General features: G+C 41.2%; 1 protein-coding gene and 1 long non-coding RNA gene across 6 annotated transcripts in view; one reads left to right on the top strand and one right to left on the bottom strand.

The window, feature by feature from the left end:
* The window catches only part of LOC136427150 (uncharacterized), a 56916-nt gene that overhangs the window by 7354 nt on the left and 33894 nt on the right, over positions 1–15668 (bottom strand). The gene's annotated exons all lie outside the window — the stretch shown is intronic.
* LOC136427148 (uncharacterized) overlaps positions 1–15668 on the top strand; it is a 64893-nt gene that overhangs the window by 43142 nt on the left and 6083 nt on the right. For 4 of the 5 annotated variants that reach the window (XR_010754373.1, XR_010754374.1, XR_010754375.1 and 1 more), the window contains exons 3-5: positions 11578–12431; positions 12920–12969; positions 13478–13575. Coding sequence is in view for 1 of the 5 variants with exons in the window: in XM_066415907.1 (XP_066272004.1) it covers positions 11578–11758 (181 nt within the window). In the remaining 4 variants the exon portion in view is untranslated. Of the gene's footprint in view, positions 1–10941; positions 11090–11577; positions 12432–12919; positions 12970–13477; positions 13576–15668 lie in introns of those variants that run through there. The other variant, XR_010754376.1, reaches the window with a different exon arrangement.

The following is a 15668-nucleotide window of genomic DNA, read 5'->3' as shown; positions in this document are numbered from 1 at the left end:
GTTTTCTTACACCCAATCCTTTCTGCTTTAGAAGAGAAAGTATCGAGGTTCTGTTTTAGTGAACAGGTGCCCGTGTATTCGTACAGCCTCTACTATCAGAAGCTGGCTTGTTTACGGTTCGGCCTCATGTCTTGTTCTTCCACAAGCCAATACACCGGATCATCACAACTACACATATAGCTCCTATGTCTCAATACGATCTTCCAGGAAACGCCAAGTTAAGGGCTACAAACCTGGTACTTGTGAGTTTCGTCTGGCGAGAGGAAGTAGCACTGATATGGAGAGGCTTTCTACAATGGCGCTGCACCACGGCACGGCCAACCACACCACAGCGCGCGATATCACACCACAAACAGAGCACAACGATTTGTGTTCCCCATTGTTCTGTGGTTTCAGGTTGGTGTGCAAGAGAATGGATTAAAGTTTCGCTGTTGTTGGAGACATCATGATGTGGTTTTTGTGGGTTTTCTGCCCGCCGTTTCACGGATAGGGAGGAGGTAAGAGGCAGCGACCACAATTGTAGTTCAAGTTCACGCCAGCTTGTTTGTGGCACGCCGCCATGCAGGGCTGGTTTATAATATCTGTTCTGAACACCTAATGTAGACATGTAGGCGTCAGCATGGCTTCCTAGGTACGTACTCCTTGCTATAAGTATGAATATTTTTTATCTTTAGGAAAAGTGGATAAAGAGAAGCATTTGATACTTGACTTGGCATGTTTTGCTTGTTGAGTTTCCGATGAACATGGATGTGTTGTTGTGCATCGTCATTAGCCTGGTGCAAAACTCCACATATACCGTAAGGCTTTCATTTGCACACACATTGGTTTTCCTCCTAAGTAGAAGACAAATATCATATAAACAATTTGTTGTGGTATTTTTTGGATTTGGGGGTAAATTATCAGATACCTACATGATTTTGAGTTTGAACTTGACTTTGGTCCGTGTAGCGTCGACACGGTCAAACAAAGAACAACGTTGCGCAGCTCCGTCAAACAACAAAAGAAACGCTTCCATGTCCTCTGGTTCTACTACAAATCCTTATTTCATCAACATTTTCCTGTGAAACATCTATTGCCCTATCGATGATAATGGCAATATTTTCCAAGTTCAAGGTTTGGCTTATTTTCTTGGTATATGGACACTAGAATAAAGGAGGCCTTCATATAGTAAGAGGGCGACATGTTCATAGAGGGTACGGTATGTTGGCTCAAATCCTAATTTGCAGCGTTCAAAACTCCGTCGTTACAGAAGTTCCCTTCCTTACTTTAGAGATGTTGGATTGGTTTATCATGCAGTATCTTATGGTTGTTTTGTGATCAAAGAAAATTAGATAAAAAGCAGCAGGGAATTTTTATCCTAGCCCTTTTCCTAACCCTGACACGAAGACAGCTGTGCACACCGTACATTTCTCTGCTCAAGACATACACGTATCTCCTGATTTCATTTCTGTTCTTTTCTGTTGCTTGATTGACGGTTCAATGTCGATATCTAGAACAGTTTGATTTGTTATACATATATAGATATTTCCTTACATCTGTTTGTAGTTATTTTTCATTTTTTCTTGATTTTATATTGAATATGACACATTCTGCATCCGTACTGGATATAAAAAGAATCCACGTCATGGTTTCTGACAACTGTTCTGGAAACAAAACTGCATTATATTCACCAAAACGCGCTTTTTCTTTACTTTTCGACCAGTTGAGACATAAATGAGGCTTCAAGTTCACACTACAAAAAGTAAGATCATTTAGGCAGGTCTAACTTCATAAAATCGTGTCGGTTAGCTGTAAGTCCGGTGAGTGATGTTCAGCTATAGTAGGCAGTATCACAACATCTACAAATGGACTATTTTGTTCTTCAAATGGACTACTTCAACTCAGCCTCTCACAAACGAGCCAAGACCTTTTTAAACTACTATAATGTAGAGTTGTAGTACACTATCGTTCACTCTACAGTCTCTGGATAAAAGCTATCGCCACCATGGCCGCATGAACGGGAAGCCATCCCTCCAGTAGAAGCCCCAATTACGAGCCCTAATGTAGCCTGTGTATGAAGCTCTACGGGCAAATTGGCTCTCAGGTTAGCACTGTATTACCAGGATGGACTGAAAGCGGAAAAACAGAATGAAGGCAGTTGATATACATCTGTAGTGTTGGCACTAGCTGTCTGGCTAGCTGGTGCTCTGCTCGGACTCTTGTTCTGTCCCAAAGTTGCCATATTGCGATGGTAGCGTTTTAAAATCAGACGCTGTCTGTCTTTTCTGTCGAATTCCTACCATAGCTAGCCATGTTAAAACATTAAGTATATCCAGGGTGGGTGAGTTTTAAACTGGTACTTGTAAGGAGGTAAAAGTACCTTTATTAATATCTTGTAGTTGATACAGTAGAGACTAGTTGTTTTCTGATCCGGTTGTTACGACAATGTCCCAAACTCGCCACATTGCGACGTTTCCTTTTTTGTCGACTTTCTACTATGGTTAGTCATGTTACAAAATAATATACATTTAGAGGTGATGAAGACTTTAAAACTGATACTTAATACTGAGACAGTGTAAAAAGTACTTTTATCAATATTTTGTAGTCGACACTGTACTGACATTTTGTTTTTTCATCCATCATGCAACACGACAACTACCTTTCAAACTATGGATAGGTTGTATGGTTTTACTTCGATCCGCTTATTTTCTGAGCTTTAGTTTACAACTGTGAATTGTATGGTTAAAAACACAAAAGACAAGGGTACAAAAAGCGCCCAAGTCAATATCAGTCACAAATGAAAACACATTTTGATGTGGATCCCCAAAAAAACTGTCGCATACTTTATCCTACTTTTAGGAGTTATTAAATATATCTTTTACTTAAAATTTGCGATGTTCTGTTGCAGGAAAACTGGTCTAAAATACAATGTTTGTCTCCAGTTAGGTACAATGTCTTATAGAACAAACGTTACGGATGGGGTCTGCGTCAATCTAGACAAGTCTCTTCCACAGTAAACATCTCTATGCTGTCGCAGCGCAGTTGGTACGTTCAAGAGAGAGGATGTTGTTTACAGGACATGGCAGTGAACTTGAGAAAAACATTCCCTTACCTGTTATATTCTGCTGCACTGTATTGGGTCTTCAACTTGTCTCAGTGGTACAAGACTGGGCCCTGCATGCTTTTTGAGTTCCTCTCCTGTTGGAAAAAGTTGACGTCACACCAGATTCAAAAAGTGGAGTGAATGTTTGTACCGTTTGAGACATTTACAGTGTAGACATTGCCTTCCAAAGTGTCCAATACGAATGGTCGTTTTCCATCCAGTCTGCTTGTTTTTTGTTAACATTTCGTATGTTCTTTTAGTATATTGTGCAGCACTTCAGTCGCACCAGACTGGGTCTTGCATGGGTTCGTCCCTGTAGGAAAAGGTCATATCAGATTCAAATGTTGGAGGGAATGTTGTCTACTCCTTTCCGTCTGTGTGAGGAACGTTTGCAGTGTAACACATCGCCTACCAAGGTGCCCATCACGAATTGTCCTTTCTTCATCCAGTCTGACTTGTTCTTTGAACATTTCGCATCTTATGCTACAAATATGTACATTTTCTACACCCAGTAGTTTAACAAACTTCAAGATTAACTTAAGTAGCTTATGTATAACTATAAAGAAGTCAAATAATGTAACATCAAGAAAATATACGTATCTATTTACTACTCTTAAGGCTAGTCGAAGCTAACTGATTTCTAACGGATCCCTGTAAATCGACTGGCGAAAATCCATTCAAATATACAAATTTTGTGCATCTAGTAAGTTTGTGTAAACAGTGCTCTCATAAAATGAAGAATATAACGTTATATCAAAAGACACAGGGTGATTTAATCATGTAATATAAAGTCAAAGGTCTATCAGTTTACATTCACCATTCAAGATAAACATTTCAACAGAAATTCTGAACAACTTTCCCCTAGCACAATCACAGAAACGCTTCTGTTTTCTTCTCTGTCTCTTCTGTGCATTTTAGTTCTCTTGTACGGTATCATAAAATTGTCTATCTCAACAAGTATATAAAAATAACGAATGTATCTGGTAGGAAGAGCTGTCTAGAAGTCTTGATATCCCAAGTACACAGGGTACCCGTACAGAGTAAAGATATTTTGTATACAGGGTGTAAGCCAGTATGTCCCGTACACATGGTCTGTACATAGCTGTCCATTCTGGACAAATCGTTGATGTCTGTAAGCATTTGTTTCTTCCAGATACGTTCTGTTGAAGCTTGTTTTGAAATGACTATGGCAAACCATCTGATATCATTGTCAAAATGAATCACTGCGGTAGGAAAAATACACACCAGCTAGGTTCATGCTACCGACTTGGAAAATTTAATTCACTCTGACGCAGGTTTTGCACGGGAAAATGTAACGTTTCCAAATGTAATAGTAAATGTATGAAAACACATACTGATAAATGATCACAAAATGTGTATTCTTGAGGCTATTTTTCATGAGTAGAGCATGAATATGACGGAAGCATCTTCAGTTAGTAAACACAAACATTACAGACATATCGTTGCAGAACTGTTTCTGCTTTTGCTAATTGCAATGAAGACTGAAGTTGTTGAGACAATATAAGTGTAATATAACGAGTTATATGGAAGATATTTGTTCAGATATTATCATTAGCTTGGAGATAAAAGCTAGCAAATAGTACAAAAATCTCTATAAGGTGATACCACTTTTCACAAATACTGTCTCAACATATTTATACTCACTGAAACTTAGTCTTTCTTAGACTTAGTTGTCTCAATTGTCCAAATTTAGACATGTCCAACCTTCTGTGGTTTGGTCATCCATTTGACAGAATAGAGCAGAAACCAAAGAAATGAGTAAAAGCAATAGTAACAAACAGAAACATGTAGTTTACATGTTGAGAAAAAGATGTAGACGGAGGACAGATGGGGAGGGGTTACAAAATTGGCACGACATTTTCTTGTGGTTCAGTTTGCTGAGCTTGACTTTGCAGATTCTGTAGGGTAGAAAGAAAGATATACTTTGCATAGCTGTATCTATAGTTAACAGAAATGTCTGCATTGTCCACGACTTATATTATTTATGTTAGTAGCATTGTCATACATGCTGCTAGGAACTGTGTGTATAGTCTTGTAGAAGGATAAGATACAAAATATAAGAATGCAAGTATTAGCTACATGTCTACATTCAATACATTTTGTGCCTGTTCTCCAAGTCTAGTACTGGGAAGTATAGGGTGCTACAAAATGTTGACAGTTGTTTATAAACAAGGTAACATGCATAGCATTGATACTTTGTTGCAATTGCTGTTTTGAACTCTTAGATATTTTTGTATACATATGTAGTATCTTGAAATATAACTGGTAAAATGGCGAACATTATGAGTAAACGTTACAATATCACGTATCAAACAGTTGAGTGTAGATAGTCGGCATGAGGAAGAAAAACTGCCAAGCAACCTAAGGACCACTTGCACTGGAGATTGTGTCACGAAATCCTTAGCCATCGTTTCCAACCCTTTCTGAGAAAACATGTTACATATTAAGTTTCTTAACTCAACTAGTTGATCGAGAACTACAAAATTCCAACAGATAATTGACTTAGCATCATCTATGGTTATAAAAATGACATTGACGAAAAAGTACTTTAGAAAAGATGTCTATCAGACGAACAATGCACCTAGTTCTTATTAGTTTTGCAATGTAGACGTTGCAAATGTAGATGTTAAAATGTGTCTACCAACAAACATAACATCATATCTAACAATAGTGAAAGGTCTTGCCTTTTATTACTGGACGTTTTCTGGGACCTTTGAATTGTAGGTGCAATTCATTCTGCAGATTAAATCATCTTTTGACTCTGGCAGTAGCATCATTATATAGCTAGACAAACCTTCCTTCGAAAAACACATCTGTTCTTTGGTTTTTAATGTTAGATAGTGTTCCTTGTTTTTTTTACCTTTCAACACGTACTGTCGTGACCTGTACTAAGCCCAGTGTGGCATAAATGTGGATTCTTCGTTATTCACATGCTACTTGCAAACGGATGGAACAAAAATAACAAAATATGGCTTTATTTGAGGAGGTAGAAAAGCACATTTTAGCAACGAAAACAACACAGAATCTACCAGTTTGGACAAAATAAAAAGAACACAGGGAAACAAATTCAATCTGGATTTATGAACAACACAAAAGCATGCACATTTGTGAAGATATATTTACCTGGTTGATATAAATGGTTTGTTAATAGTACATCAGTCCATACGAACTGGTCGTATCAAACCCTCCCAACAAGTGTGTCTGACGAAAATACGCAATGCTTATCTTAAACGACTAAAAATGGGAGATTATCTATCAACAACGTGTAAAATGAAAATGTATATATGGTTAAAAAATAGATTATATAGTTAAGTTGGTTTATGGCCGAAATAGCGGACCTTCTGAAACCTTGTGAAACCTAAACGGGCGACAAATATAATCAGAATAGACAGGTCTGACTGTCGTGTCTGCCATCTTGTTTACAGTAGCAGCACTTTCAGATAGCGTGATGCAGTACAGAAAAATAAGCACAAAGCAGCAACAAACTTACATTGCAGAATACAGCTGTTCAACCTATGCACAAGGGTTGGACTTATGATACATTCAGAAGTTGATGTGATTAGCTTCTCTTTGATACTCTATAACATTAATTGTATGGTCGGTAACGTGCGGTTTTCTGACCGTCAAATCACGATCGGTTCTCGCCACAAAATACAAGTATTGAATGTGACTTAGAGAAACATCTCGCTATTTTTCTAAACATTCGTTAAAATGTGACTATACTATAAATGCATCCTTTCTATCTTACGTACGGTTGTTCCTTCTTAGTAGAAGAAGTACATATACCTGCCCTAGACGGGTAGTATGAAGATCTCTTCATACAGGACAATATCATTTTGTAGTACGTAAAAAAATCTTATTTCACAACAAGCACGATGGGTTGAATGTGGTCTTGAGACTAATGCTTGGTCTATTTTGTGAGGTTGTAATATGGCGAAGCTGTCTCAAGTTGATGATATCACAAAGATGTTCTAGATACTTGGTTCTGTTTTTATACATCTATAGATAAACTAATTCACAGCGGGGATTGAACAAGCGTTAGCGAGCACATCACATCATTGTCAAACTAACTTGGGCATCGAAACAGAACTGAAATAATTGATTTTAGTTTAATCCACAGCTAAAGTTAGATTCTGTCTACTCCTATAGTTAACTTCTTACGTGAATCTCACGCATTTGTGGTAGAGTTATGATATTCAATTGCCACTTTTGACATACAGAACATCAGAAGTGAGAATCTGTCTGTTTTAGGTCTCAAGAGAGTAAATGAGTATTGTGGAGTTGAGTTTTTCTACAGTACTAGACCAGTATTTAGACATTTTGCTCTGTATCTGCATATCTTGTATCTGTGGTTTGCCTTTAGGTCCACTTTTAATTTGGTTCAATATTTATCATGAAAGCTCACGGACGATAAGTAGCTTTTTAGGTTAAGGCCACTTTTCAGACATCGATACAAAATAGATTTATTTATCGTTAACACCATTTACCCTGTGTTCACATGCAGTTGGAACAAGAACTATTGGATATGATATCTGTTGTGCGATGTTAGCTTCATTTCTGAGAAGTATGTGTACTTTTCGATGCTAGACAAGGTTTAGAAAAAAAAGACAATTATGTTATGCTATGAGATAAAACAGCCCTGAAAAGTGGGCCCTGTGCACTTCACATGCATTGAAAGCAAGTGTTAAAGATTACACTGTTGTATTCCATCTCGTAAAGTAAATGACAACGCAGTGCCATATACGGAAGATTTAACCTAGCATTATAGAAGAGTGGTCTGGTTCCTGCCTTATCGGGAATACAGGAATGTTTGAGTTACATAAGATTGTATGTAAGGATATCAGTGTAGTTTCTTCATAGAGTCGACTTATTTGGGTTTATCAGCTAGAAACAAACACGTTTTGGTCCAGGAAACCTTCTGCGTGTGTTGACACGAAAGAACAGCATGATTGTTCATTATGCCATTACAAAAATGTACTAAGAATGCCTTTCCAATAAAAAAAACTAACATAAGTCCTAGGAGTTACTGAAGACTGTACATGTTTGGAAGGGTATCTGTGTAGTTTCTTCATCAAGTCGAGCTTTTTGGTTTAACAGAAACAAACACGTTTTGATCCAGGAAATCTTCTGCGTGCGTTGACACAAAACCAGAGCAATATTGGTGATCATGTCTTTCTAATGCAAAACTAACAGAAGTCCTAGGTAAATCCTACAATCCCGGTAAATAGGTTTAGGAAATATATCTATCATTTCCCAGACACGTGTTTTAACTATTGCTATCCCGCATAGTGTATGTGGCGAATGGTACAATAGGATAGCAATTGAAAAAGTGGACCTGTACTGAAGTAAATACATTCGATTTCAAAATTTATGAATTTGTTTAGAAACATCGGACTATGATTCACCACCAGCAACTTTATATGTAACCAAACTTTCCTTCAATTTGATGTTCTTGACTTGGCAATTGGCATTGGCTTCACTGCTCGCCAAAGCATCGTAGCAAAACAAGATAGAAGAAAGTAAGAATGCTCCTGCTTAGTAGCCTATTACAGCGTATTTGAAGTTTGGAATCATCATTGAGCAATATTTGCGCACATGCCTGCGAATATACATGTCAACTTATGGAGCAATATATTTCATAGTTTTACAGACGATTACTACAGCTCGGATGTGTAAGATGGGCACACTTTTTCTCAAGATACATTGTAGTAGTGTGCGACACGAAATGACCTTAAAGACCGTAGCACAACAAACTCATGTAGCCTTTATCAATGAACACCTTATCTACTATTTTTCTATTTCTATTTCATATCTATCGAGTTCACCTAATTTTGAGAATCTCTACCAAATAGTCCCGAAAATGTTGTTTGTCTAAGTGTGTCCTTATTTTACACCGCTAGATCTCTTATTAAAACGAATTCACCAGTATTCTCTGCCTGGTACACCGCGTTATATTGTGGTATTACAAATCAGATAAAGTCAAAGTCAATATCACAGCAAATTGAAGGAATGTTTCCCATTCTATTGCCGCACTTATAACTTTCTATCGTTGTTTTTACTGCCTTGGTTGAATCATGGATTCAATGATCTAATGATTACAGCTCAAACCTTCAGCATACGTTTAGCTATGGCCTGTGCAGACTCATAGGAAACAAAATGTTGGAATCTTCTGAACAACATACCGAGCTCCTCGCGTCAAACCGGCGGGGCCCATCGCGCCTTGCCCCGTGCGCCTAGTTCTAGTATCTCGGTGTTCTCATGGACGAAGTTTCCCATCAATGTCTGTAGTATTCCATTGCCTTTATAGTCCTTTTTAAGTGGTAGAAAGTTGAAAAACGAAGATGCGACCTCAGCGACAATGAAAACGCCTTATCGAGCTGAAACTAAAAACTGGTGAACTTTACCCTCTTAGGTCATAGGTTTAACTGATTCATCAACGATCAGCTGATCACTGCTTAATTTTCCCGTACAAAGCGACGCGGATGTGCCGCAGAACGAACTGCTTACAGCTTCAGTATCTCCATGGGACTCATTCAGAACCAACAGAGTAGAGTGTTGCCATGTGATTCTTTTTTCAGTCGTATATGAAACTTATAAAACTATATTGTTCTATATTGTAGCCGGATCATTTGTCAGAGTATCATTCTAAGTAGAACATAATTAGCGATGTCTTTTGTTTACATAATCTATGTAGTTCACAGAACCGTCTATTAGAAAACTTGAGGAAACGTGAAAAATGTGAATTTGTTTTATTTGGATTTTAGGTGCAGCTTCTGCATTTTATTAGTAACGTGTTTGGCCATTACAAAGCTTGATGACAAAGTTTTTTTTTTCTGCAAAGGTTTTAAGAGTGTATTCCATGGCATTTATTAATAGAATAGTTCCTTTTTCCACCAACGTTATCTCGCAGTAACTGTATAATTTTTCTAGTATTAACTGTTACTGTGTTAGATGTTACAAATAGCCGCCCGGCAAATTTGCAAAAACAAAACAAAACTTTGATGAACTTACTGCCAGTCTGATCAAAGGTTGTAAGGGTGCATCGTTAACTTAACTTTTGCCTTTAAGTCAAGAACCATGATTCGTTAACCCAAAAGTGCTACTTGAGTAAAGGATTTCACAAAAAACTGTCGTTCTTACTACCATTTAAGTTAATAACAAGGCAAAATTAGCACGAATGAGAACTTTGTAGAACAGGTTATGTGTTTGTACAGAAACCGGTTCATGTCGCTTCTGCGCGGCTGGTGTTCGCTCTGCGCTGTTACGCATGTCACGTACGGCGCATGCATGATGGTGCGCGACGTCATCGATAATAAACCGGGCGTGATAAAATTGTTTACAAACTTGCCCTGCTGAAAAAAAGCTGCCGCATCGCGCCGAAACGAAAACCGTCCATCCAGTCCTTACAGAGTGCCGTCCTCTAGTCCAGGCTCGCGACTGTTCGCGCACTTCGCACGTCCTAAGACATGGTCACAAGAAAACAGCAGAGACGGTACGAAATATTATTGACAAGCGAAAACAACAACTAATGAAAATACATGTTCCCGGCGGGTCATATCTCTTTTCACATGACTAAGGCCGAACCACTGAAGAAGAGGGGAGGATGTAGGAAACGGTTTAGAAATGCGCGCTTAGCGTGTTGGTATGGATGGTGTTCTGTTCTGTTCTTAAGGTTAGATGTAGGAATCATGTATCCGTAGGTCAGTGGTGTTGGGTTATAACGTTGTTAGGACAGTACAAGGATACTGTGAGACTGCCCGGTGCACCCTCCCCTCCCCACCGCGCGGGTGGCGCTGCCCGGCCCTGGTGGGACCCGCGCTGTGGTTTGTGCGCATGCAGTTGCGCGGCTGCCGCCGGTCGGGAGGTACCGTAGTTTCCCGTCGGCAGGGACACAAACTTTCCCGGGCCGGCCTGACGGGGGAACCCCTTCCCGCCACCGGGCACCGGTAGGGGCAAAGCGGGTAGAAGTGCCGGGAAGTGGCTCGTGTGTGTATAACTGACAGCAGCGCCGGCCAGAACAGGGCGAGTTGGAGCTATAACTGTAACATACGCGGACTCAACCACATTGGGATATTTTTGGGTGTTTCCCTTCCTGTCTCTTCTCCCAGCTGACCGCTTCCCCTAGAAGGACAGACCAGGCCAGTAGGAGCTCTCCTCACGCGCGACGAGCCCAGGAAATCCAACGCCAAGGCTGGTTAGGAAGTGGGTCATCTCGCGCGAAACCATTTGCCCGCTGCCACGCATCCCGTAAACAACATTTGCGTTCACGTGTGCGCTGCGCTCCTGCCGCTACCCGCGGCTGCCCGTACTACGTAATGCCGTCCTGTAATATATGGGGTGACAGACACGCTGACCCCCCGCTCCTAGCGGCGTGACCTCCTATCAAAACAACCGGCTTTCCTCCTGCTTTACGTCATTTTCTTGCCTGAAAATCCACCTGTCTCTGGATACTAGAACTTTTCTGTGTTTTGCAGGTCTGAGGATCGAGGTTCCGAGCGGCGGGATGGTCTGTACACACACAGAGTGGAGTATCGACGCCACACAGTACGCAGCCTGCTGACAGCGCCCTCTTCCGCACACGGTTTCCCCTCAGGGACGCGCGGGAGCTTCTTCTCGGAGGATCTTACATCCCGAACCGGCCTAGTTGAGACTTGAGGAGCAAACTCAGCGTCTTAGAGAAGCGATCTTCCTTGTGAGAACGTCAGACCGACCTGTCGTAGGGGCAACGCCCACTTGCTGTGTACAGCGTTACGGATCACAGCGCAGTGCCGGGCACACACAGGTGTGGGCTGTGGCTACTCTGCAGCCAGCTGCGAACAGGTGAAGTCCACGCGCAGGTGTAGCCAGGTGCAGGACATCGGCAGGTAGATGGACCAGGATGGCCGTGAGGAGGAACGATGAAGAGATAACGGGGGTCGGGAGGTTCTTCTGACGCACCGGGTCACAGTTGGGTCACGCCCGACGGCGACAGAACACACCGGCCGGGCCTCTGACGGACACGGCTGAAACCAGACATGGTGCTGGGATCTGTGTGGGTCTCAGAGTAAATGGAACGCTACAGACTGATCAGAGCCATCCCTAACAGACGGGCAAGGCGTGTGGAACGTTTGCCGTGGCGGGGCGCGACCCACATGCACCGCCCGAGGAATTCCAACGTACGACCGCGTCTGGAACGACTACAACGGACGTGTTTCTGTCGGAATCCTCGACGTTTATCTCCGGCGTTACACCAGGGAAACTTCACCAGACCCGCACGCGGAGCAGGAGGGTGTCGGTGACAGCAGGAGAGGACAGGAAGACTGACGTCTCCGTCGCTAGGACGCCATGGGTATGTACACACTGTGACACCATTCTGCACAGTAGGTTCTAGGACTGGGTATTTCGGATGAAACCTTAAGCCACACGATCTGTTGTAATTTGTGTGAATTAATGTCTAAGTCTGAAGTTTACTATAGGTATTTGCTTTTGTTATACGAGACAGCTAAAAGCTGCTACATTGGGTAGTGGTTCCTAGTTTAGTGGGTGTTTGTTTGCTGGTAACAAAGGTAAATGTTTTTCTTCACAAACTGATTTTGAGATGGCTCCAAAGAAAATACTGGGTAGAAATGTATTTCGAAAGAGTAGTTGGAACCTTCTGTAAGCCCAGTTGGTCCCTAGGTTGAATGAACGAATGGTAAACCTCGCCGTTACCTCTGTGCCCTGTGCCGCGGACTGCGACGCTGTGCCGCCTAGCTCCCCCTCCCCCGTCAGGTCTAACATTCTCATGTCGATCTATTTTCCCGCGGATATAACCAACCCGTGCCCTTTCTGCCGCAGATCACGACTAACTGTCGCTGTTTGTCTACAGAAAAGGCCAAGCTCAGACGGTACGCCAATCTTCTCTGTTTACAACTGTCACAGGAAAACACACCTACCAATTCTGTTCTTCAAGTTTTTTTAGATCTACCGTTTGGAATATAAGTTTAAACGTGGCACATTTTTTCATTGAGATGCACCCAAATTTCAAAGCTTGGATAGAAAAGTTACGTATTCCCTTGGTGGGTACTTACTGGTGAAGTGTTCTTCATAAGCGCCTCTCAGTTTGCAGGGGTTGTTCTTTCTACCTTAATTATAGATTGTAACTAGTAACTAGTAAGTCAAACGTTCTTCACACTCTGAAACAAGATGATGTGGCAGGGTCACACAAACGCGCATCAAAATCATAATGGAAACATTTTGACCCATAGACACTGGGTATATTTGTCACTTTGTAACCTATTCACAGCTCTTCTTGGAATGGATTTTTTTCAGTGTTGAAGATTATTTGATAACTTAGTATCCTATAGTTTGAGAAGAAAACATCAATATTAATGTCTTCTTTTTTCTTAACTGCAGGATGCTGAGGACGGTAGACTTGAATAACAAGACCGGCGGGACGAAGAGGTCTCCACATAGGGGCGATCTGGCAGGATGCCTAGACCATTTGGTCACAGGTTGGGAACTTTATGTGATTAAAGCGCTATCCAAACGTTTAGCAATAAGTAAAGAACTAAACGTAAAGACAACTAGAAAACTGTTTATTGGGCACAAATTGCTTCCGATATAAGCTGTTTGCTGGAAAGGGAATTGCCTCTATAACTTTGTAACTGGACAAGGAAGGAAAAGTGTTAAAGCTTAGTGTGTTTAGAAGGTAAAGTTTTTCTACTGTGTGTCTAGAAACCACCCTTCCTCACTTTCCTGGGAACCCTACTTCATTCAAAAGTTTTAGTGTATTCATGTACATGGCTCAAACCTTCACCCACTTTCCTATTAAGTTAACTTTATTGACAAGTTTCTAGGGTATCTACGACTAGTATCTTGAGCTGACCTAGGCCATCCCATGGTCCCGTGTGTGCATGTCCTGTACGTGTGTCCTGTGTGTGTTTTTCCTGTGTGTGTGATTCCTGTGTGTGCGTGAATTGTGTGTGCGTGTCCTCTGTGTGTGTGTGTGTGTGTATGTGTGTATATTTGTCCTGTGTGTGTCCTGTGTGTGCGTGTCCTCTGTGTGTGTGTGTGTGTGTGTGTGTGTGTGTGTGTGTGTGTGTATATGTCCTGTGTGTGTCCTGTGTGTGTGCGTGTGTGTTAGTCGCCCCTGTTCTTCTGTCCCTGTCATATCCATCTATCCATGACTTCATTCAGAGGTTTCTAGTGTTTTCATGAATGGTGACGTGAGCTCAAAAACCTTCACCCACTTTCCTGCAAACTTTACTTCATTCAGAAGCTTTAGAGTCCACGGGTAGTGCAGTGAGATGATCTGCCCATCATGTGGTCCTGTGTGTGTGTCCTGTGTGTGTGTGTGTGTGTGTGTGTAAATTGTGTGCGTGTGTGTGTCCTGTGTGTGTGTGTGTCCTGTGCGTGTGTGTGTCCTGTGTGTGTACGTGTGTGTCATGTGTGTGTAAATTGTGTGCGTGTGTCCTCTCTGTTCTTCCTTCCCTGTGACATCCGTCCATCGGTAATCCATGACTCATCCGATAGGGTTGATACTGTAGGCATTACCCAGGAGATCCCTCCGCGCAGGTTCGACTCCAGGTGGTGACAAGGTGCCGAACTAAAAATAACTTATCGATCTTAAGGCAGGCCTATAGCTACGGCTGTGATGTAGGTCCAGTGGCAAGTTTTTCAATGTTGCACAGGAAAGAGGTTGTACTAAATGTTCTTCTGTTTGCATGTCGGTGGAACTTCAAAAGTGACTATGAAGTAAAACGTGTCAGGCAATAGTAAGGAATAAATGATAAATGTTAGTTACTTCTGCCAGTTTACGTGTCAGGCAGTAGTAATAGCTGATAAAGGTTAGTTACTTTTGCCATTTTTTTTACAATGGCGTTAGATTGAATTATTAGGTCGAAAGTTCCCTGCTAGTTTTTATTCAAAATCCGACATGGGTTCAAAGCGTCAGTAAGGTGGAAATAACGCCTTGAAATGACTCTAAATTTCTTTCGTATCTCGTATTCCTGCTATTGCTTTGTTGAATTGAGTTAATGTAATGAGTTTTACAGGTATCAGCCTACAATCCAGATAATAACCCAAATCCTCCCAGTAACATCAGTAGTTGCATAAGCTATAGTAAGTTTTCTGTCATTATATTGTTTTCTTATCCTGTACATATGTTATGATTTACATGCTTACATTTTCACTGTAAATAGTACTGTTAAAAGTGGTAATTTGTATAGTTTTCTTATTTCTTATATGTTGCTTTTTGTTTGTTAAGGGGGAGACAACTTGCAGAGGTAAGTGATCACCTGCTTTGTCTCCCCCTCCATTTTCTGAAATGGATGAGTCTTATAATAAATAAATAAATAAGTTTACAATATGAATACTTAATGTCTGTAGATCTGCAGGGACAGTGAGAGAAAGTCTCCTGTCCTGAGATGTAGTCTAGTCTCCTGTCGTTGCACCCCCTAACCACGTCAGTCGGTCAGAGGTCACCGCTCAGTCGCGCGGATGACGTGTTAGTAGTTAAATATAGCACAGTCAGGCTGCTGCTCGGTTGGCAGAGGCGGCTAATAGCGCTAAATCTTACCTGAGTAAGACACAGATTACCGCTAGT

The sequence above is a fragment of the Branchiostoma lanceolatum genome, chromosome 2 (genome assembly GCF_035083965.1).
Source record: "Branchiostoma lanceolatum isolate klBraLanc5 chromosome 2, klBraLanc5.hap2, whole genome shotgun sequence".
NCBI classification, from domain to species: domain Eukaryota; kingdom Metazoa; phylum Chordata; class Leptocardii; order Amphioxiformes; family Branchiostomatidae; genus Branchiostoma; species Branchiostoma lanceolatum.
This window is presented reverse-complemented; position numbering and strand designations above follow the sequence as displayed.